Source organism: Salmo salar, chromosome ssa02, assembly GCF_905237065.1.
Source record: "Salmo salar chromosome ssa02, Ssal_v3.1, whole genome shotgun sequence".
In the NCBI taxonomy this organism is placed as follows: Eukaryota; Metazoa; Chordata; class Actinopteri; order Salmoniformes; family Salmonidae; genus Salmo; species Salmo salar.
In genome coordinates this window covers 38,897,699-38,921,820 of record NC_059443.1, presented here as the reverse complement: position 1 = coordinate 38,921,820, position 24,122 = coordinate 38,897,699, and the positions used below count along the sequence as shown (strand labels likewise).

The 24,122-nt window shown below is 45.8% G+C and overlaps 1 protein-coding gene across 2 annotated transcripts in view; it reads left to right on the top strand.

Annotated features, from left to right (window-relative positions):
• Nucleotides 1-24,122, top strand: part of LOC106582842 (protein argonaute-3) — a 53,461-nt gene that overhangs the window by 6,368 nt on the left and 22,971 nt on the right. The window contains exons 2-10 of one of the 2 annotated variants that reach the window (XM_014166360.2): nt 10,787-10,958; nt 11,234-11,354; nt 11,568-11,776; nt 12,632-12,768; nt 15,960-16,094; nt 16,227-16,314; nt 16,844-16,991; nt 17,186-17,305; nt 21,978-22,100. In XM_014166360.2, coding sequence (XP_014021835.1) covers nt 10,787-10,958; nt 11,234-11,354; nt 11,568-11,776; nt 12,632-12,768; nt 15,960-16,094; nt 16,227-16,314; nt 16,844-16,991; nt 17,186-17,305; nt 21,978-22,100 — 1,253 coding nt within the window. Of the gene's footprint in view, nt 1-10,786; nt 10,959-11,233; nt 11,355-11,567; nt 11,777-12,631; nt 12,769-15,959; nt 16,095-16,226; nt 16,315-16,843; nt 16,992-17,185; nt 17,306-21,977; nt 22,122-24,122 lie in introns of both variants that reach the window. The other variant, XM_014166350.2, reaches the window with a different exon arrangement.

Sequence of the window (24,122 nt, the reverse complement as noted above, 5' to 3'; positions counted from 1 at the left end):
CAAAGCGTTTTTCGTTGCGTGCCTTAATGAGCCTGTGTTCGTTAGGATCTTGCAGCCTGTGTCCCCATAGCCTAGAAAGGAATGTTATTTTTCACTTCTAACAAGTGAATTAAATTAAAACAGCCCATGCATGTGTGCTAGATTGAGAAGCATCTCTGTCTGTGTCGACCTTCACATGTTGTGAGTGTGGCTAGTATTGAGCTCATGTGGGTGGGCTTTGTGTGAGAGCTGGAGGGGGAGGGAGATGCATCAGTGAGGGAGAGCCAGAGAGGGAGTGACTCACAGAGCCAGAGAGAGGGGGGGAGAGCGCGTGGGGATAGATGGAGAGGACTGACTGAGTCAGTAGGAGGGCCCAGTTGGAGTGGGCTGTAAAGGCTGGGGGATGTCTCAGCTCTGTGGGATGAGGAGGAGGCCCGGATTGGGCACTCTTCTCTCCTTCCTGAGCTCTGTGTTTAGTGAGGACCATTTAGCCTAAATCTATGGGGGGGGACACAACATGGGGGGGTTCAGACAGGAAGTGAGGGACCCAGGGCTGATGTGAGGGGTGTCTTAAGGGGGTAACCAAACATGTTTTCTGGGAGAACTGAGGGAGAGAAGACGGAGCCTGACATTGTTGGAAGTGAGAAATTATCCCAGAAAAGTATTTTTGTTTGTGTGCTGTCTTGAAACAACGCATTTGATTGGCTGGCACTAGTAGTGATATACAAAAATACCTGACTGACTTCATTGAGATGAGCCCACAGACCATCAACCTGCGTTTTAAACCATTTCACCTGCGTTTTAAGTTTTTCGCTTCAACAGAGTGATCAGGGGCCTGCAACTGTAGTTGTCCTTCACAAAAAATACATTAGTGCAACACATTTGGCAGAAAATAGCATCAATTTCAGAAGTGCAATGATGCATGGCCATTATATTTCTAATGTTTATCATGGAAAGAATGTAGCCAGATACATTTCCTAATGTTTTGCTAGAAGTTCATCTTGCAATTTACCGGAGAAAAGCAGCTAAACATCAGTCAGAACACTGTCTGCTGATAGAATGCCCTTTCATGAGTTCTCATCCGAGTGGAGAAGTGCAACTGAAGCACAAAATGAGTCTGATGCCCAGCAGAAACTCCAATAAGAAGCATTTTAGATTTGCGTTTACAAAACGCAGCAAGAGATTTGTTCTGCGTTTTTATATTTTTTGTGACCCCTGGCCTAACACATCTCTCCCTCCTTCCTATTCCTAATCACAGTCTGAGGTTCTCCCTGACCACTAAACATGTTTTATTGTCCTCTCCCCTCCGCTAGTACCCTGATGTTCCGACCAGACTAACAGAGCTAGCTCATTCACGTGTTGGTGTGCGTATCCGCTCTAGGTCCAGCCTGCCTTGCCTTCCCCCCCCGCCATCCATCCTGAGAGTACTTCATGTTGCCTCTCCCTCCTCGGTCTCCCTGTACAGATTTGGCTTGTGTTTGTTTGTGGAGTGAGTGGCCTCAGCTGTGGTGGCTCCGGTCGGTGCCCAACACTCTCAGAGCACTGAGGTAGATGGGACAAGTGACAGAGGGGGGAATAAACTAGTTGTTTGACACGCATCAGTCCCTCCCAGCCCGCGGCGCTCTGTCACTGTGTGCGTCCGTCCGTCCTCGTGTGCCTGGGTCGCTGCCTGCTGTGACTGACGCCTTTGTGCCCCGCATCGGAGCACTCGCCCTGTTCCCACAGCCCAGGCCTATCCGGATTAGACATACAACAGCTGTATTGTGTGTGTGTGTGTGTGTGTGGGGGGTCTGCCCTGCATCTGTGTGAGTACGTTTTCAGCCAGTCATTGTGGAAGGCAGTGGGACCGAGAAAGGGAGAGCCCAGACTTGATGTGTAATGGTAACTAGGTCATGTTCATTAGGGCACACCGTTGCAATATGCTTTAAGAGTTTCTTGCAATATGTTTTAAAAGTTTTTGTTGGAGTTGATTGAGTTCAGGTAGTAGAATGCATCTCTGTTTGAGTCTGTTTCGGAGTGTTTTCATTCATTCCAAGCCTACTGAACATGACCCCAGTCAGTGTATGTATCTGCTGCTTTTCAGGGATGTGGTTACTGGTTTCTCTCCTAACCTGTGATAATATAGCCCAGTAATTTTTCACCTCACAACATTAAACAGCGTCCAGTCTATGAGTGTAGCAAGCTGAGGTCGCCTGAGATCGAACGCCGGCTTGCTCATAAGACACTGAAATTAAATAAATGATGGAACAACTGCACAAAGCCAACCTTGTCGAGTTTATAGCTTGGGTCCCATTTTGGCACATCCACTTCTGTTACAGTTTGACGGAGAAATGGTCATTACAAGGTCAGTTCTGTGATGCCTCCTTATCTCTCCACATACCCACTGACTTGTTCTTTCTAATATCAGGGACATATTCATTAGGCACCAAACTGAAGAAAGCGGTCAGAAACAGGGAAGAACTATCTGACCTTGTCCAGTAACGCTAGTTTTTGTTTTCTGTTGTACACTGTTTTCCTACGGTATGCCCTAACGAATACTACCCAGTTTACTGCCTCTGTCAGTTGGTGTCTGTACTGTAGTCCGTAACATGCGGTCGGGAAACAAAACGAGACAAAGCGTTGAAAGTACCTAGAATTTTTCTGTTTGGAAAACACTTTCTTCCTTTTACGACTCTTCTGAGCACACACACGCACACGCGTGCGCACACACACACACACACACACACACACACACACTTTCAGAGTAAACACATGAGGGGGAGGTTTCCTTGAACCTGCTCCCTCTCATCGCGAAATGACGCAGACCACAAGCCTTTGATGCCTCCACATGGGCTTTAAAGTAGGCCATCTCTCATTGTCAGCAATCTCGTTATGTCTATGGGAAGGCCTATAGGTCACAGGTCATGGTATTCCAGGATAGTTGAGTACTAATCATGTTATGCATTTTAGGCATCAACTTTGTAGTTTTGTAGACTTCAACATTTTTGGTTGATCCATTGGTGTGTATCTCAGGTCAATGAGGTCATATGAGCAGTTAGTTCAGCTTCGCACTCCTTTGTGTGTGTGTGTGTGTGTGTGTGCCACAGCCACTGGTCTCTGTGCTGTGTTGCTTTCTTGGTACTGAGCATGCCTTATATGGGCAGTGGGTGACCTGAGGACAGGGCCAGCTTGGGGCCATTGGCCTACACAATGTCAGAGAAACCTCAGACTAGAGTAGTCAGCTCCCCCCTCTACTTACCTCCCTGCCCTGGCCCCGGACAGCCGCATCCCTCCACGACGTTCCCCTCTACAGTTCCCAGGGGCGTGCTTGTACTTGTTTTGTCTGCAAGGGGCTCAAATAGTTTAGAAGGGGGGAGAATTGAGAGATACTAGGCCGTGTGTGTGCTTGAGAAGCATTCTGAATTATCAGTGACAGAGAAAATAGGCTAACATGCCTTGGAATGGATTTTTGCGACGAGGCGTTTTGGGATCTAGTTTAGTTCTGCACACGAGTGTGTTTTGAATCCATTTCTTTGAACGTCTGAGGGAGAAATGGCCAGGAGGGTTAGGTTTAATAACCGGAAGCTTGGAAATGTTGAGTAGTTTGTGCCAATTTTTTTTTTTGTATTTTTTTTTTTGTGACTTTTTTTCTCTTTTTTTTTTTTTGCCGTGTTCTGAATTTCTGATCTGCTGTTTGTGGGTGTGTGGGTTTCTCTTTGTGGCCTTGGTGTTTCTTTGTCTCGCTCGCTGCATGGTGGGATGACACTGCAGCTGCTTTCCTGTGTGTATGGTTTAGAGGTCGACTGATTTTATGATTTTTTTTCACCGCCGATACCGATTATTGGAGGACCAAAAAAAGCCGCTACCGATTAATCGGCCATTTTTTAAATATATTTTTTAATTAATTTTTTTAATTGTATTTTTTATTTGTAATAATGACAATTACAACAATACATTTACATTTCATTTTAGTCATTTAGCAGACGCTCTTATCCAGAGCGACTTACAAATTGGTGCATTCACCTTATGATATCCAGTGGAACAACCACTTTACAATAGTGCATCTAAATCTTTTAAGGGGGGGGTTAGAAGGACTACTTTATCCTATCCCAGGTATTCCTTAAAGAGGTGGGGTTTCAGGTGTCTCCGGAAGGTGGTGATTGACTCCGCTGTCCTGGCGTCGTGAGGGAGCTTGTTCCACCATTGGGGTGCCAGAGCAGCGAACAGTTTTGACTGGGCTGAGCGGGAACTGTGCTTCCGCAGAGGTAGGGGGGCCAGCAGGCCAGAGGTGGATGAACGCAGTGCCCTTGTTTGGGTATAGGGCCTGATCAGAGCCTGAAGGTATGGAGGTGCCGTTCCCCTCACAGCTCCGTAGGCAAGCACCATGGTCTTATAGCGGATGCGAGCTTCAACTGGAAGCCAGTGGAGAGAGCGGAGGAGCGGGGTGATGTGAGAGAACTTGGGAAGGTTGAACACCAGACGGGCTGCGGCGTTCTGGATGAGTTGTAGGGGTTTAATGGCACAGGCAGGGAGCCCAGCCAACAGCGAGTTGCAGTAATCCAGACGGGAGATGACAAGTGCCTGGATTAGGACCTGCGCCGCTTCCTGTGTGAGGCAGGGTCGTACTCTGCGAATGTTGTAGAGCATGAACCTACAGGATCGGGTCACCGCCTTGATGTTAGTGGAGAGCGACAGGGTGTTGTCCAGGATCACGCCAAGGTTCTTAGCACTCTGGGAGGAGGACACAAGGGAGTTGTCAACCGTGATGGCGAGATCATGGAACGGGCAGTCCTTCCCCGGGAGGAAGAGCAGCTCCGTCTTGCCGAGGTTCAGCTTGAGGTGGTGATCCGTCATCCACACTGATATGTCTGACAGACATGCAGAGATGCGATTTGCCGCCTGGTTATCAGAAGGGGGAAAGGAGAAGATTAATTGTGTGTCGTCTGCATAGCAATGATAGGAGAGACCATGTGAGGATATGACAGATCCAAGTGACTTGGTGTATAGCGAGAATAGGAGAGGGCCTAGAACAGATCCCTGGGGGACACCAGTGGTGAGAGCGCGTGGTGCGGAGACAGATTCTCGCCACGCCACCTGGTAGGAGCGACCTGTCAGGTAGGACGCAATCCAAGCATTGGCCGCGCCGGAGATGCCCAACTCGGAGAGGGTGGAGAGGAGGATCTGATGGTTCACAGTATCAAAGGCAGCAGATAGGTCTAGAAGGATGAGAGCAGAGGAGAGAGAGTTAGCTTTAGCAGTGCGGAGAGCCTCCGTGACACAGAGAAGAGCAGTCTCAGTTGAATGCCCAGTCTTGAAACCTGACTGATTAGGATCAAGAAGGTCATTCTGAGAGAGATAGCAGGAGAGCTGGCCAAGGACGGCACGTTCAAGAGTTTTGGAGAGAAAAGAAAGAAGGGATACTGGGCTGTAGTTGTTGACATCGGAGGGATCGAGTGTAGGTTTTTTTCAGAAGGGGTGCAACTCTCACTCTCTTGAAGACGGAAGGGACGTAGCCAGCGGTCAAGGATGAGTTGATGAGCGAGGTGAGGTAAGGGAGAAGGTCTCCGGAAATGGTCTGGAGAAGAGAGGAGGGGATAGGGTCAAGTGGGCAGGTTGTTGGGCGGCCGGCCGTCACAAGACGCGAGATTTCATCTGGAGAGAGAGGGGAGAAAGAGGTCAAAGCACAGGGTAGGGCAGTGTGAGCAGGACCAGCGGTGTCGTTTGACTTAGCAAACGAGGATCGGATATCGTCAACCTTCTTTTCAAAATGGTTGACGAAGTCATCCGCAGAGAGGGGGAGGGGGAGGAGGATTCAGGAGGGAGGAGAAGGTAGCAAAGAGCTTCCTAGGGTTAGAGGCAGATGCTTGGAATTTAGAGTGGTAGAAAGTGGCTTTAGCAGCAGAGACAGAAGAGGAGAATGTAGAGAGGAGGGAGTGAAAGGATGCCAGGTCCGCAGGGAGGCGAGTTTTCCTCCATTTCCGCTCGGCTGCCCGGAGCCCTGTTCTGTGAGCTCGCAGTGAGTCGTCGAGCCACGGAGCAGGAGGGGAGGACCGAGCCGGCCTGGAGGATAGGGGACAGAGAAAATCAAAGGATGCAGAAAGGGAGGAGAGGAGGGTTGAGAAGGCAGAATCAGGAGATAGGTTGGAAAAGGTTTGAGCAGAGGGAAGAGATGATAGGATGGAAGAGGAGAGAGTAGCGGGAGAGAGAGAGCGAAGGTTGGGACGGCGCAATACCATCCGAGTAGGGGCAGAGTGAGAAGTGTTGGATGAGAGCGAGAGGGAAAAGGATACAAGGTAGTGGTCGGAGATTTGGACAATACTGAATGAACACTTATTTTAACTTAATATAATACATAAATACTATCAATTTAGCCTAAAATAAATAATGAAACATGTTCAATTTGGTTTAAATAATACAAAAACAAAGTGTTGGAGAAGAAAGTAAAAGTGCAATATGTGCCATGTAAAAAAGCTAACGTTTAAGTTCCTTGCTCAGAACATATGAAAGCTGGTGGTTCCTTTTAACATGAGTCTTCAATATTCCCAGGTAAGAAGTTTTAGGTTGTAGTTATTATAGGAATTATAGGACTATTTTTCTCTCTACGATTTGTATTTCATATACCTTTGAATATTGGATTTTCTTATAGGCACTTTAGTATTGCCAGTGTAACAGTATAGCTTCCGTCCCTCTCCTCGCTCCTTCCTACCTGGGCTCGAACCAGGAACACATCGACAACAGCCACCCTCGAAGCAGCGTTACCCATGTAGAGCAAGGGAAACAACTACTCTAAGTCTCAGAGCGAGTGACATTTGAAACGCTATTAGCGCGCACCCGGCTAACTAGCTAGCCATTTCACATCTGTTACACCAGCCTAATCTTGGGAGTTGATAGGCTTGAAGTCATAAACAGCGCAATGCTTGAAGAATTGCGAAGGACTGCTGGCAAAACGCACGAAAGTGCTGTTTGAATGAATGCTTACGAGCCTGCTGGTGCCTAGCACCGCTCAGTCAGACTGCTCTATCAAATATCAAATTATAGACTTAATTATAATATAATAAACACACAGAAATACGAGCCTTAGGTCATTAATATGGTCGAATCCGGAAACTATCATCTCGAAAACAAAATGTTTATTTTTTCAGTGAAATACGGAACCGTTCCGTATTTTATCTAACGGGTGGCATCCCTAAGTCTAAATATTCCTGTTACATTGCACAACCTTCAATGTTATGTCATAATTACGTAAAATTCTGGCAAATTCGTTCGCAACGAGCCAGGCAGCCCAAACTGTTGCATATACCCTGACTCTGTGTGCAATGAACGCAAGAGAACTGACACAATTTCACCTGGTTAATTGCCTGCTAACCTGGATTTCTTTTAGCTAAATATGCAGGTTTAAAATTATATACTTCTCTGTATTGATTTTAATAAAGGCATTGATGTTTATGGTTAGGTACAGTCGTGCAACGATTGCGATTTATTTTTTTCGCAAATGCGCTTTTGTTAAATCATCCCCCGTTTGGCGAAGTTGGCTGTCTTTGTTAGGAAGAAATAGTCTTCACACAGTTCGCAACGAGCCAGGCGGCCCAAACTGCTTCATATACCCTGACTCTGTTGCAGAAGTGACACATTGTCCCTAGTTAAAAGAAATTCATGTTAGTAGGCAATATTAACTAAATATGCAGGTTTAAAAATATATACTTGTGTATTGATTTTAAGAAAGACATTGATGTTTATGGTTAGGTACACATTGGAGCAACGACAGACCTTTTTCGCGAATGCGCACCGCATCGATTATATGTAACGCAGGACAGGCTAGATAAACTAGTAATATCATCAACCATGTGTAGTTAACTAGTGATTATGATTGATTGTTTTTTATAAGATAAGTTTAATGCTAGCTAGCAACTTACCTTGGCTTCTTACTGCATTCGCGTAACAGGCAGGCTCCTCATGGAGTGCAATGTAAAGCAGGTGGTTAGAGCGTTGGACTAGTTAACCGTAAGGTTGCAAGATTGAATCCCCGAGCTGACAAGGTAAAAATCTGTCGTTCTGCCCCTGAACAAGGCAGTTAACCCACCGTTCCTAGGCCGTCATGGAAAATAAGAATGTGTTAACTGACCTGCCTAGTTAAAAATATATAATTATTATTTTTTATATATATATAAATCTGCAAATCGTTGGCCAAAAATACCGATTACCGATTGTTATGAAAACTTGAAATCGGCCCTAATTAATCGGCCATTCCGATTAATCGGTCGAACTCTAGTATGGTTGGTCGAGCTTGCTTGCGCGTTTCGGTAAGGGCGTGTCAGAAGGCACCTGTGCGTGCGTAAGTCTTACACAGTAAGACGGCATCAAATTGTTTTCGTCACATGCGCCGAATCCAACAGGTGGGGACCTTACTGTGAAATGCTTACACAGACACACACACATCAGCAGGATGTGTATGCGTGCGTGAGAGAGCGTGTGTGTGCGCAAGATCTTGTTAGGTGTGTGTGTGTGTGTGTGTGTGTGTGTGTGTGTGTGTGTGTGTGTGTGTGTAAAAGAACATCATGACTAGGAGGAAAGTTTTAAAAATATATATTTTTATATAGAATGCCTGGCACAGTGTCCAGAGGCAGGACGCTCCTCCTCCTGAGTTTCTCTCTCTGCGTTGGCCCAGTGACTCATGCAGCGTGGAGGCTAGTAGTACAATATGCGTTCCTGAGAGGAATACCAGCCCTCCCTGCCCATTCCTCCAGCCATCCTACTCCTCCTCCTCCTTTTTGGCTTACTCACCCCCACCGCAGCACAGGAAAAGCAATCTGTGTGTCAGAGAGAGCCTGTGTCTCTAACAGTCTGAGAGTGTGTGTTTGTGTGGCGGTATGAGTAAACCCATGTGTCTCTCTCGCTCTCTCTGTTTGTCTGAGACCTGCACTAGTCTCCCCTCAGCCCCCTGGATCATTTCCATCACAAAGGGCTGGTGTGTGTCCGTGGGACAGTTATGGCTGGAATTCCAGACTTCTCTCTCTCTGTTGATCCCCCTTTCTTTGCTGTCATTGTGACCCACCAAGGTCTAGCCTTAGCCTACACTCAACCTGCATCTGCCAGCCCTGTACCTACCCCTCAAGGTCCACCAGGCGAGAGAAACGGAAGGGGAGAGAACCATGATCGCTCCAGCTTCTGAAAGACAGCCCAAAACAAACATTTTTACTCATGCTCTAGGCCCATGAGCTGGCAGCACCTGAGAAAGGGTTCTGTTATGGTTTTTATTCCACTTCCCCCCATCTGCACTGGGGCTTCGAATGAACTGACACCCACTCATGTAGGCTCATCATGACTCAATAGGAGGTGAATCATTCACAGCCCTGACAGTCATTAATGACACGTTGGGGCAGTTTGGTTTTGGCGGTGGAGAGTACCAGAGAGAGGCTGAGGGGGAAACTCCCATGGTTTACTTTCTGCTTGTCTTCTTGAGTTGCGAGACGGAGATGGGAGTGTTGAATAGGGGTGATGAGGATATGTATATGGAACAAACATTTAAACGCAACATGCAACAATTTCAACGATTTTACGGAGCTAAGGAAATCAGTTATTTGAAATCAATTCATTAGGCCCCTAATCTATGGATTTCACATGACTGGGCAGGGGTGCAGCCCACAAAGGGGCTTTATTACAGACAGAAATACTCCTCTGTTTCATCAGCTGTCCGGGTGGCTGGTCTCAGACGATCCCTGTATGTGAAGAAGCCGGATGTGGAGGTCCTGGGCTGGCGTGGTTACACATGGTCTGCAATTGTGAGGCCAGTTGGATGTACGGCCAAATTCTCTAAAGCTATGTTGGAGGCGGCTAATGGTAATTGAATGTAAATTTCTCTATCTGGCAACAGCTCTGGTGGACATTCCTGCAGTCAGCATGCCAATTGCACGCTCCCTCAACATCTGTGGCATTGTGTTCTGTGACATAACTGCACATTTCAGAGTGGCCTTTTATTGTCCCCAGCACCAGGTGCACCTGTGTAATGAGGCTGTTTAATCAGCTCCTTGATATGCCACATCTGTCAAGTGGATGCATTATTTTGGCAAAGGAGAAATGCTCACTAACAAGAATGTAAACAAAAGCTTTTTGTGCGTCTGGAAAATGTCTGGCATCTTTTTATTTCAGCTCATGAAACATGGTACCAACACTTTACATGTTCCGTTTTTGATATTTTTGTTCAGTATAGTTTAGGATGAAAAAACAATATACTGACTCATCTGAACTCAGTTGTTAGACTGAGTGTTGCGCAATAGTTCAGCGTCTCACGTAAGCCATCTGAACAACATTTTTTTCTTTTTTCTACATCAGCTGCTCCTGATGTTGATGGGCAGGCCACGAGACGGCAGCCCCAGAATGGCTTTGGGATGAGTGTGGCACATCGGGGTGTTTTTAAAATAACTCTGTCTACTGGGTTAAAGTGACTCCTGTGTAAGACACCCTGTGTCTGGGGGTGGCAATGTGTGGGACGCACCGCTGTGCACACATATGCGCGCGCACGCACGTCTGGGTGTTTTGTTTCTGTTGGGTTTAATTTTTCATAGTGAAACCAAACCTTTGTATTCCCCCCCCCCCCCCCATAGTATTCCTCGCTGTCTCTGTACTTTCTAAAGTGGTTCCTTCCAGTAGATTCTTTCAGCCAACATGTCTATCTTCTTGACACACAGGCAGCAGGTGATTTAGACCTACCTTTTTCGTCAGTGGCCACTACAAAGCCGATTTTGAGCAATTTACTAATCTAAGCCTGTTCCTCAAAGAACTGGTCTGTTGTAATGGAAATTGAATGATTGTTCCCTTTTTCCATCTCTAGGAGCCGTTGGAGCCCAGCCCCTGTTCACTGTGCCACGGCGGCCTGGCTATGGCACCATGGGAAAGCCCATCAAGCTGCTGGCCAACTGCTTCCAGGTGGATATCCCCAAGATAGACGTCTACCTCTATGAGGTGGACATCAAGCCCGAGAAGTGCCCGCGCCGCGTCAACAGGTACGCCTAGAATAATGGAGTTTTCCTTTTGCTAGGATCTCCAAAATGTTTCACATGGTATCAGATTATGGGTTGTTCATGTGGTTGTTGAAGTGTGACTAGAGGTAATTTGATGTTTTATTCGACTTGTGTTTTAGTTATTATTATTACTTTGAACACTAATTATAGAGCCACATATGGACAGATAAAGAGCCGCATGCGGCTCCAGAGCCACAGGTTGCAGACCATTGGACAAGTCTAAAGAGGTTGACTTGTTTTGGTCTTGTGTTCTGTAGGGAGGTGGTGGACTCCATGGTGCAGCACTTCAAGGTTACCATCTTTGGGGATCGTCGGCCAGTCTACGATGGGAAGAGGAGCTTGTACACAGCCAACCCGCTGCCAGTGGCAACCGCAGGGGTAAGATGGATGTAGACTGACACCCAGCCACACACACACACACACACACACACACACACACACACACACACACACACACACACACACACACACACAGTCAAACCTACCTGGCGCTCCCACAAGACTGAAAACACACTCTCACTCACGCTCCCACACTTCTTGATCTGTTAATGCACGCACACACATCTCTAACACCCCAACTCCCACACACAGGTGGATCTGGATGTCACTCTACCGGGTGAGGGGGGCAAGGACCGGCCCTTTAAGGTCTCAATCAAGTTTGTGTCTCTGGTGAGCTGGCACATGCTGCACGAGGTGCTAACCGGCCGCAGCGTGCCTGAGCCCCTGGAGCTGGACAAGCCCATCAGCACCAACCCAGTACATGCTGTGGACGTGGTGCTGCGACACCTGCCCTCCATGAAGTGAGTTAGACAGTCGCTGCCCAAGTGGTCATAATAGGGAATGTAAACAGGATAAACAGGATGCATGCATTTCTGAAAAGTTGAGCATTTATTCCTGGAAACCTCAGTAAACTGATTTAAAAGCAAACGACAAAACTCTACTACACATTCTTTTTACTTTTGAGGCAGATCTATTTACTGGAGATGTAGGCCTAATAAACCCATATGGTATTTAATTTGCTGGCCCGAGAGACTGATTTTTATTCCAAGAAAATTTCTTAATGACAAATCAAGTACTGAATTTCAGTGAGGACTCACTTCCGCTTAGTGCCACATTGGTAATGAAACGCGTGAATGTATGCCCTTACAAAACAAAATGTAGTTGTTTTCATGGCCTGACGATAATCAGTCAGGAAATCAAGTTTATAGTGACTACCTATGCCTTCATACCTGACTTCACTCGTAGCCTCCTCCACTCAAAAACAATGTGTTATAAGCGTGTCGACCAATACTGAATAAAAACTAAGCCTTAAATAAAAACACCTGCCATAAGGCTATGTTTGCTATAGCTTCAGGCTACTGCATTGACAGAATGTGTCCAGGACTTTCTAGGAAACGCAAATGTTGTTATTAATTAGTCTTTGGAGTTTTCACCCTCATGTTTCATTGATGTTCAGTGTCAATTGAAAAATAGATTGTTGTCAGACTGTCACTGTGCAAAGCGCTATTGACCAAGATTCTGGTCCAGGTTGTGGAAACTAACTTCCCCGTTCTCCTATCTGTCTGTCCCCCTTCTATCTATCTTTCCTTATTTTGCTTCTCTTCTCTCACTCTTCTCCCCCTTACTATCTCTCTATTTCTCCTCCCCCTCTCCAGGTACACTCCAGTGGGTCGCTCCTTCTTCTCAGCCCCAGAGGGCTACGACCATCCCCTGGGAGGGGGGAGAGAGGTGTGGTTTGGTTTCCACCAGTCTGTACGCCCCGCCATGTGGAAGATGATGCTCAATATTGACGGTGAGGACGACGCACATCACGTTGCCACCAATCCTAACCTTAACCATGAGGGGGATTAAAAAGAACTGGGGCCATATGGATCAGAGTAGGAGTTGTTATCTAGGATCAAGTCCCCCTGTCCATGTAATCTTATTCAATGTGATCTAAAGGGCTAAACTGATCTTAGATCATCACTCCTACTCTGAGAGGCTTTATGAATACAGGCCCTGAACCTGTATCAGTGTTTGGGGCAACTTCTACCTAATATGGGAGGACTCCATAGTGGGTGTTGTGCCGCATGCTGGCAACAGGGTGGTTTGGAAGGAGGGTGCTGGTTATAGGTGGGTGGGCTGGCTGGCCATAGCCTTTGTAGAAGGTGGATTGGGGGGGTGTGTGTCTCTTGCTTTGTGGGAACTGCCTAGACGGTTGCTGTGGAGACGGAGGTGCAGGGATCTGAGGGGCGCTTTGGGAGCGATTTTGGTGGGCTGCTTTTGTTTTCGGGAGTGCTTGACTGCTCTCTCTGTCTTAGTGCCTCTCTCACCCCCCCCCCCATTCTCCCTCTCTCTCAGGCGGTTTTCCCGCTCTCCCTCTCTCGCAAATCATTTGGCTTCGTCTAGCCCATCGCCCATTCGCCACCAAAAGGCAGAAAAAGTCCAGCCGTCTGCAAATGATTCTCTTTTTCATTAGTCATTGTGTGCTCAAGCAATGAGGAGAATAGGCCCTAAAAGAGCGCGAAAGCAAATAGGCGCCAATGATCTGTTTTCTCTCACCAGGGCACATTATATATATATATATACATACATACACACACACACACACACACACACACACACACATCCTAGCTGAAGATACAGCAACACTGAGAAAGTGTGTGTAAGCAACCAACAAAAATATGTGCTATTTAAAACTCTTTCATTTTCATACTCCCAAGAGTAGTGTATCAGCACTATCACAAGCATCAAAACATACATTACATTTCTGATGTCATTTCCTGTTCATGGGGATGACAACCCTACTGTCTCCGGGGAGAGTGACTGTCGCCTGCACTCCACATTTCTAATCGCATGTATGCTCCGATCGTCACCGTCGCTGTCAGATGTGGCCCTGACGTCACTGTGAAGTCAGCCCAGTGTCAGTGGAGCATCTGTTTCCTCTCTACTCATCTCTCCTTTCAGGTGGAAAAAGCATTAGGGCTTTCATCTCGGCGCCAGCTTCCTTTAACGGCACATAAAACCAGAGGGATGTTGGATGTTCCTCCTAGGTTTTATTTCACGTTTGAGAGCCGTGTTGGCATGTCCCTTCCCTGAGGTACTTAGGTGGTGTCCCTGGCTATGAAGCAGGCCTTGTGCTGCTGTACTTGGTCTGATTTGAGATATAAGCCTAAATGGCAAAAAATTATGATGGCTGATAATTGATGACAAATGGCTGTTTCTGGCGTGATGTACAGTTGAAGTCGGAAGTTTACATACACTTCGTTTGGAGTTATTAAAACTAGTTTTTCAACCACTCCACAAATTTCCTCTCAACAAACTATAGTTTTGGCAAGTCGGTTAGGACATCTACTTTGTGCATGACACAAGTAATTTTTCCAACAATTGTTTACAGACAGATTATTTCACGTATAATTCACTGTATCACAATTCCAGTGGGTCAGAAGTTTACATACACTAAGTTGACTGTGCCTTTAAACAGCTTTGAAAATTCCAGAAAATGATGTCATGGCTTTAGAAGCTTCTGATAGGCTAATTGACATAATTTGAGTCAATTGGAGGTGTACCTGTGGATGTATTTCAAGGTCTACCTTCAAACTCAGTGCCTCTTTGCTTGACATCATGGAAAAATCAGGCAAGACCTCAGAAAAAAAATTGTAGACCAACACAAGTCTGGTTCATTCTTGGGAGCAATTTCTAAACGCCTGAAGCTACCACGTTCATCTGTACAAATAATAGTACGCAAGTATAAACACCATGGGACCACGCAGCCGTCATACCGCTCAGGAAGGAGACGCGTTCTGTCTCTTAGAGATGAACGCACTTTGGTGCAAAAAGTGCAAATCAATCCCAGAACAACAGCAAAGGACCTTTTTGAAGATGCTGGAGGAAACGGGTACAAAAGTATCTATATCCACAGTAAAACGAGTCCCATATTGACATAACCTGAAAGACTGCTCAGCAAGGAAGAAGCCACTGCTCCAAAACCGCCATTAAAAAAAGATAGACTATGGTTTGCAACTGCACATGGGGACAAAGATCGTACTTTTTGGAGAAATGTCCTATGGTCTGATGAAACAAATAGAACTGTTTGGCCATAATGACCATCATTATGTTTTGAGGAAAAAGGGGGACACTTGCAAGCCGAAGAACACCATCCCAACCGTGAAGCACGGGGGTGGCAGCATCATGTTGTGGCGGTGCTTGGCTGCCGGAGGGACTGGTGCACTTCACAAAATAGATGGCATCATGAGGAAGAAAAATTGTGTGGATATATTGAAGCAACATCTCAAGACATCAGTCAGGAAGTTAAAGCTTGGTCGCAAATGGGTCTTCCAAATGGACAATGACCCCAAGCATACTTCCAAAGTTGTGGCAAAATGACTTAAGGGCAACAAAGTCAAGGTATTGGAGTGGCCATCACAAAGCCCTGACCTCAATCCTATAGAAATGTTGTGGGCAGAACTGAAAAGGCGTGTGCGAGCAAGGAGGCCTACAAACCTGACTCAGTTGCACCAGCTCTGCCAGGAGGAATGGGCCAAAATTCACCCAACTTATTGTGGAAGGCTACCCAAAACGTTTGACCCAAGTTAAACAATTTAAAGGCCGTGCTACCAAATACTGAGTGTATGTAAACTTCTGACCCACTGAGAATGTGTTGAAATAAAAGCTGAAATAAATCATTCTCTCTGCTATTATTGTGACATTTCACTTTCTTAAAATAAAGTGGTGATCCTAACTAACCTAAGACAGGGAATTCTTACTAGGATTAAATGTCAGGGATTGTGAAAAACTGAGTTTAAATGTATGTGGCTAAGGTGTATGTAAACTTCCGACTTCAACTGTATTTGACAGACCAAGATCAAGTCACATTTTGCATCTACAGTAAATAGCTAGTGAGATTACTCTCGGTTTTGGCAGGTAGTGCCAGTGATGGGTAAATCTGAATGAGTGGGATCGAGTCTTGTTTGATGGCCCTGTCTGGCCCTGTCTGTCCTGCAGTGTCTGCCACGGCCTTCTACAAAGCCCAGCCAGTGATCCAGTTCATGTGTGAGGTCCTGGACATCCACAACATAGACGAGCAGCCCCGACCTCTCACAGACTCCCACCGGGTCAAATTCACCAAAGAAATCAAAGGTAGTATATTTTGTGCGTTTTGTCTGTGTGCGTGAATGCGGATGTAAACTAGGATTTGGGGGTGCCTTTGTACACACTTTTGTGTCATTCCCACGTCCCCGAGGTCCTATAAGCTGTCACTGTCCTGTCCAGGTCTGAAGGTGGAGGTCACACACTGTGGCACCATGCGGAGGAAGTACCGCGTTTGCAACGTGACCCGTCGGCCCGCCAGCCATCAAACGTGAGTCAAGAGCGCCCAGAGAGATGGTGGGACTAGATGTAGATGAGTGGGACTAGGGAGAGGCCAGAGAGACTGGGAGACGAGCATTGAGCCTGGGGTGTGGTTGTATGTGTGGGGTGTGGGGTGGAGCGGGATGGGATGAGAGAGGAGCATGCACTTAAATGTAGGATGACCAATTCACAAGAATTCACCAGAACCACAAAATGTCTGAGTCAGATCCTTGTCTCGAGGTCAATGGGTGTTAGTCATCGTTGGCCAATATGCTATTACATGCAGCTGTTTATCTGCTGCTACTTCATTGTTTTCCAGTATCTACTGATGCTCAACATTTTGTTACCTATGTGAGGCCGTTTCTGTATCTTCGCTGTATTGATCTTAACTAGAAATTGAAGACTCGAGCTGTTGATAACCTTGTCTTTTGACAGTCATATATAGTCTACATATACTCAGACAAGCCCCTGTTGCACAGCCCCTTTCAATGTTAAAGATGTTCTTAACCCTTGCCGTTCCATCTACCTGTTGTGGTCAGGTTCCCTCTGCAGCTGGAGAATGGTCAAACGGTGGAGCGCACGGTGGCCCAGTACTTCAGAGAGAAGTACAGCCTGCAGCTCAAATATCCCCACCTGCCCTGCCTCCAGGTGGGGCAGGAGCAGAAGCACACCTACCTGCCCCTGGAGGTGAGAAATATTTCTTTCTTTGCCTGATTCACACTACAGGGCCGACCAAAACCTTACTGTGATGGCTGGGATATTGTCTTCTCACATTGTCCTTTTTAGCGTTGCTTCAGTTTGGTCAAATAGTGTGATTCAGGCATTGGTGAATAAAATGCTTTGCAATATGCTCAATGGTTTTTGGTTTTGTGTCCCTGCAGGTGTGTAACATAGTAGCAGGGCAGCGCTGCATCAAGAAACTGACAGATAATCAGACGTCCACTATGATCAAGGCCACGGCTCGCTCTGCACCTGACAGACAGGAGGAGATCAGCCGACTGGTGAGTCAGTGGTGCCGCCTGGTGGCACGGAGGCTTATTTACTTTTATACAACAGGTGGGTCTAATCCTGGATGCTGATTGGTTAACCCCATTCCAGCCGTTGTCTATTCCACCGGCTAAATCTATGGAGTTGAAATGACTATTTACTCTGTTCCATCTGACTGCGTAATCCACTGTCTCATCAGTTCAGCTAGGCAAATTATAAAATTAATCTCCACTATTAAAAAGCATCTAGACATTATCTCCCATTTTTCTTTTGGACTAGCATTTAGTTTTCAACAACGGAGATTTGTAATAACCTTTCTGTCTCTCTCCGACATTTGCAACATTGTTTCAATATTGAAATTCGATCTCCAGTTGTCCTTTGGTAATGAACGTGTCGGGGCGAGACAGGCTGGCAACTTTTCTCAGCCAGTCGAAATCATGAATCAGCATCGTTTTTATGGATATATACAGTACCAGTCAAAAGTTTGGACACCTACTCATTCAAGGGGTTTTTCTTTATTTTTACTATTTTCTACATTGTAGAAATAATAGTGAAGACATCAAAACTATGAAATGACACATGGAATCATGTAGTAACCACAAAAGTGTTAAACCAATCAAAACATATTTGAGATTCTTCAAGGTAGCCACCCTTTGCCTTTATGACATCTTTGCACACTCTTGGCATTCTCTCAACCAGCTTCATGAGGTAGTAATCTGGAATGCTTTTCCAGCAGTCTTGAAGGAGTTCCCACATATGCTGAGCGCTTGTTGGCTGCTTTTCCATCACTCCGCGGTCCAACTCATCCCAAACCATCTCAATTGGGTTGAGGTCGGGTGATTGTGGAGGCCAGGTCATCTGTTGCAGCACTTCATCACTCTCCTTCTTGGTCAAATAGCCGTTACACAGCCTGGAGGTGTGTTTTAGGTCATTGTCCTGTTGAAAAACAAATGATAGGCCCACTAAGCCCAAACCAGATGGGATGACGTCTCACTGCAGAATGCTGTGGTATCCATGCTGGTAAAGTGTGCCTTGAATTCTAAATAAATCAGTGTCACCAGCAAAGCACCATCACACCTCCTCCATTCTTCACGGTGGGAACCACACATGTGGTTGGAACCAAAAATCTCAAATTTGGACTCATCAGACCAAAGGCATTTTCCGGATTGACTGACCTTCTTGTCTTAACGTAATGATGGACTGTCGTTTCTCTTTGCTTATTTGAGCTGTACTTGCCATAATATGGACTTGGTCTTTTATCAAATAGGGCTATTTTCTGTGTCACAACACAACTGATTAGCTCAAACGCATTAATTTGTGGAACTTCTTTCCTTTTTATCTTTTAAAAGGCTCACTTGTTAATTGAAATGTATTCCAGGTGACTACCTCATGAAGCTGGTTGAGAGAATGCCAAGAGTGTGCAAAGCTGTCAAGGTGGCTACATTCTCCAAGGTGGCTACATTGAAGAATCTCAAATATAACATATATTTTGATTTGTTTTTAGTTACTACTTTTTTGGTTACTACATGATTCCATATGTGTTATTTCATAGTTTTGATGTCTTCACTATTATTCTACAATGTAAAATAAAGAAAAACCTTTGAATGAGTAGGTGTGTCCAAACTTTTGACTGGTACTGTATATGAGGAAATGTCAATAGACAAAAAAGGAAATGCAGCTAGTTTGCTGTAGTCTGGCTACACTGTTTGACTTGACTGTGTTTGTCAAAGTTGACTGGCTAGGGGGCTAGCTAGCTAGGGATTAAACAGTGGCCAGCCATCATGGCAACGGAACATTTAGAACAAACGACTATGTTGCTTCCATAGATTTAGAACAAAAGACTTAACGACTGGGTCGCTGGCAACCGAACCGATAGAACAAATGACCAGCCGGCTTGGGTAGCAACCATAGATTTTTGTCGGGACTATATCTTGTGGAAGGATGAAATAGTATGAATAAATTAATAAAAAAATATTTTTTTTATGAAAATAGCATCATTATTTGAATATGTTGGTAATGCCCTCAACCGGTGTTTGGAGGATAAATTGGTACGGTTTGCCGACACGTCTGAGTAGGAGTGCTAATCTAGGATCAGGTCCCCTGTCTTGTTCATTATGATCTAAAAGGCTAAACTGATCTTAGATCGGCACTCCTACTCTGAGACGCTTAATGAATACGGGCCCAGGTCAGTGTTGATTAAGGTCAGTGAAATGCCAGGTCGGAGATGGCATTGTTGCAGCATGGTGGCTAGCTGTCACCAGCACACTGCCTGGCCATGGTGTTTTCTGGAGGATGAGATAGGCTAACACCGCTGCCACCGATGCCATTAGACTCCATCTCATTCAGCCTCTGCTGCTCTTCTGCCGCTGTCACCTTATTAAACAGACTCCCCATCTCCCACCTGGGATTAAAACATACCTCTGGCTGATAGTTCACTGCCAGAGACAGAGACGCTGTTGACATTTAATTTAGATGCAGAGAACCGTCAGCAATAACTGTGTGAAAGATGCAGAAGGATTGGACAAACCGAGGGAAAAGTTTGACAATGTTCTAAAGGTTATTTCGGGATGTTACGTATGATAGAATTCTGGGGAAAATGTAAGCTACAAACATGTGAGTTGTCTCAACATCAAAGCATGCTCAAACCTGGGTTGTATTCATTAGGGCATTCCGCACCAAATGAAAGTGTTGAGTGTTTCTAATAGGGGTAGTTAGTTTTCTTTTGTTTTTAGTGCGTTATGAATGACACTGTCTTCAATCAATCAAATTTATTTATATAGCCCTTCTTACATCAGCTGATATCTCAAAGTGCTGTACAGAAACCCAGCCTAAAACCCCAAACAGCAAGCAATGCAGGTGTAGAAGCACGGTGGCTAGGAAAAACTCCCTAGAAAGGCCGGAACCTAGGAAGAAACCTAGAGAGGAACCAGGGTATGAGGGGTTGCCAGTCCTCTTCTGGCTGTGCCGGGTGGGGATTATAACAGAACATGGCCAAGATGTTCAAATGTTCATAGATGACCAACAGGGTCAAATAATAATAATCACAGTGGTTGTCGAGGGTGCGACAGGTCAGCACCCCAGGAGTAAATGTCAGTTGGCTTTTCATAGCCGATCATTCAGAGTATCTCTACCGCTCCTGCTATCTCTAGAGAGTTGAAAACAACAGGTCTGGGACAAGGTAGCATGTCCGGTGAACAGGTCAGGGTTCCATAGCCGCAGGCAGAACAGTTGAAACTGGAGCAGCAGCACGGCCAGGTGGACTGGGGAAACAAGGAGTCATCAGGCCAGGTAGACCTGAGGCATGGTCCTAGTGCTCAGGTCACCCAAGAGAGAAAGAGAGAGAGAATTAGAGAGCATACTTAAATTCACACAGGACACCAGATAAGACAGGAGAAATACTCCAGATATAACAGACTGACCCTAGCCGCCCGACACAAACTATTGCAGCATAAATACTGGAGGCTGAGACAGGAGGGGTTGGGAGATACTGTGGCTCCGTTCGACGATACCCCCGGACAGGGCCAAACAGGCAGGATATAACCCCACCCACTTTGCACTGCCACCACACCACTTGAGGGATATCTTCAACCACCAACTTACCATCCTGAGACAAGGCCAAGTATAGCCCACAAAGATCTCCGCCACGGCACAACCCAAGGGGGGGTGCCAACCCGAACAGGAAGACCACGTCAGTGACTCAACCCACTCAAGTGACGCACCCCTCCTAGGGACGGCATGGAAGAGCACCAGTAAGCCAGTGACTCAGCCCCTGTAATAGGGTTAGAGGCAGAGAATCCCAGTGGGGAGAGGGGAACCAGCCAGGCAGAGACAGCAAGGGCAGTTCGTTGCTCCAGTGCCTTTCCGTTCACCTTCACACTCCTGGGCCAGACTACACTCAATCGTAGGACCTACTGAAGAGATGAGTCTTCAATAAAGACTTAAAGGCTGAGACCGAGTCTGCGTCTCTCACGTGGATAGGCAGACCATTCCATAAAAATTGAGCTCTATAGGAGAAAGCCCTGCCTCTAGCTGTTTGCTTAGAAATTCTAGGGATATTAAGGAGGCCTGCGTCTTGTGACCGTAGCATACATGTAGGTATGTACGGCAGGACCAAATCGGAAAGACGGGTAGGAGCAAGCCCATGTAATGCTTTGTAGGTTAGCAGTAAAACCTTGAAATCAGCCCTTGCCTTAACAGGAAGCCAGTGTAGAGAGGCTAGCACTGGAGTAATATGATAAAATTGTTTTGGTTTTAGTCAAGATTCTAGCAGCCGTGTTTAGCACTAACTGAAGTTTTTTTTTGTTCTTTATCCAGGAAGCCGGAAAGTAGAGCATTGCAGTAGTCTAATCTAGAAGTGACAAAAGCATGGATGGATTTTTCTGCATCATGTTGGGACAAAGTTTCAGATTTTTGCAATGTTACGTAGATGGAAAAAAGCTTTCCTTGAAATAGTCTTGATATGTTCGTCAAAATAGAGTTCAGGTTCCAGAGTAACGCCGAGGTCCTTCACAGTTTTATTTGAGATGACTGTACAACCATCAAGCTTGTCAGATTCAACAGAAGATCTCGTTGTTTCTTGGGACCTAGAACAAGCATCTCTGTTTTGTCCGAGTCTTCTGGATGCCAACCGACCTCACCACCCTAAACACCCCTTTCTCGCCCTCTCTCTGTGTGTGACCCCTGCAGGTGCGCAGTGCCAACTACGAGTCTGACCCCTTTGTGCAGGAGTTCCAGTTCAAGGTGCGCGACGAGATGGCCCACGTGACAGGGCGCGTGCTGCCTGCCCCCATGCTGCAATACGGCGGCAGGGTGAGCACAGAGCACTTTATGGTACCCTTCCTTTAAATCACGCTCCATACTCTGTTTGTTTGACACGCTACCTACCCTTGCTATATGAGGGAACTAACCCCCTTGCTTTGGTTTGATTTGATCTGTTTGTCTTTCCTCTCTGTGAATCATCTAGGAGTAGGCGTGCTGATCTAGGATCGGGTCCCCCTCTTATTCATAGTGATTTCAAAGACAAAATTGATCCTAGGTCGGCACGGCTACTCGAAGACACTTTATGAGTACAGGCCTGTCTGTGTGGATTAATATAATCTAGTAGTTTTTGCTCAATGTAAACATGGCTACATAATTTTTCCATTACTATAGTACAGATAGCAATGACACTATGCCATGACTCAATTTAGCTTCCTTTTGTGGTGTTTATGCTTTTTTTTTCTCACTCACTTTGGTTTGCAATTTCACTTTTTGTGATTTGTGAGAGTAGATGTCACATTAGTGGGAAAACTGTCAAATCAAATGTAAGCCTTAATCCCAGACCCAGTTTTGCATTCAAACATTTAAAGTGATTAGGACTGCCAAAGGAGAACTAAAAAAAATATTTTTCTGGACAGTGGATGAGGTCAGCCTTAACATTCTGGTTTAATTTTGTTAAGACACTGCAGGACCTGACTTTTTAAAATCTTTCTACCGTGTCTAAGTTACTAAACCATGTACGTAAACAGCATTTTTGGTGCATATTTTCAAATGAAATGTTATCAAATTTAGATTTTAACTATAAACAATTTTGTGAATGTTAAATTTGGAGAATGAAGATTCTGAAGCTGAGAAATGAGTTGGCGTGTGGGAAGAGTCTGACTTTCATGAAATAAATGGCCATTAAAGCAAAGTTCAATGAATTTAGCTTACCAATCGCAAAAAAAGTATTTAGACCTAATCACGATCTCTTCAAGTGAAGTTACTGCACATACAGTGCCTTTGGAAAGTATTCAGACCCCTTGACTTTTTCCCCAAAAAATGTACAGCCTTATTCTAAAATTGATTAAATTGGTGTTTTCTTTCCTCAATCTACACACAATACACCATAGTGACAAAAGAAAAACAGGTTATTTGAATCTTTTGCAAATGTATATATTTAAAGTATTCAGATCCTTTAAGTACTTTGTTGAAGCACCTTTGGCAGTTATTACAGCATCGAGTCTTCTTGGGTAGGATGCTACAAGCTTGGCACACCTGTATTTGGGGAGTTTCTCCCATTGTTCTCTGCAGATCCTCTCAAGCTCTGTCAGGTTGGATGGGGAGCGTTGCTGCACAGCTATTTTCAGGTCTCGCCAGAGAAGTTCGATCTGGTTCAAGTCCGGGCTCTGGCTGGGACACTCAAGCATATTCAGAGGCTTGTCCCGAAGCCACTCCTGCATTGTCTTGGCCGTGTGCTGAGGGTTGTTGTCCTGTTGGAAGGTGAACCTTCGCCCTCAGTCGTAGGTCTTGAGCGCTCTGGAACAGGTCTTCATCAAGGATCCCTCTGTACTTTGCTCTGTTCATTTGTCTCGATCCTGACTAGTCTCCCAGTCCCTGCAGCTGAAAAACATCCCCACAGCATGATGCTGACACCACCATCCTTCACCGTATGGATAGTGCCAGGTTTCCTCCAGACGTGACGCTTGGCATTCTGGCCAAAGAGTTGAATCTTGGTTTCATCAGACCAGAGAATCTTGTTTCTAATGGTCTGAGAGTCTTTAGGTGCCTTTTGTCAAACTCCAAGCGGGCTGTCATGTGCTTTTTACTGAGGAGTGGCTTCCGTCTGGCCACTCTACCATAAGGCCTGATTGGTGGAATGCTGCAGAGATGGTTGTCCTTCTGGAAGGTTCTCCCATCTCCACAGAGGAACTCTGGAGCTCTGTCAGTGACCATCAGGTTCTTGGTCACCTCCCTGACCAAGGCCCTTCTCCCCCGATTGCTCAGTTTGGCCGGGTGGACAGCACTAGGAAGAGTCTTGGTGGTTCCAAACTTCTTCCATTTAAGATTGATGGGCCACTGTGTTCTTGGGGA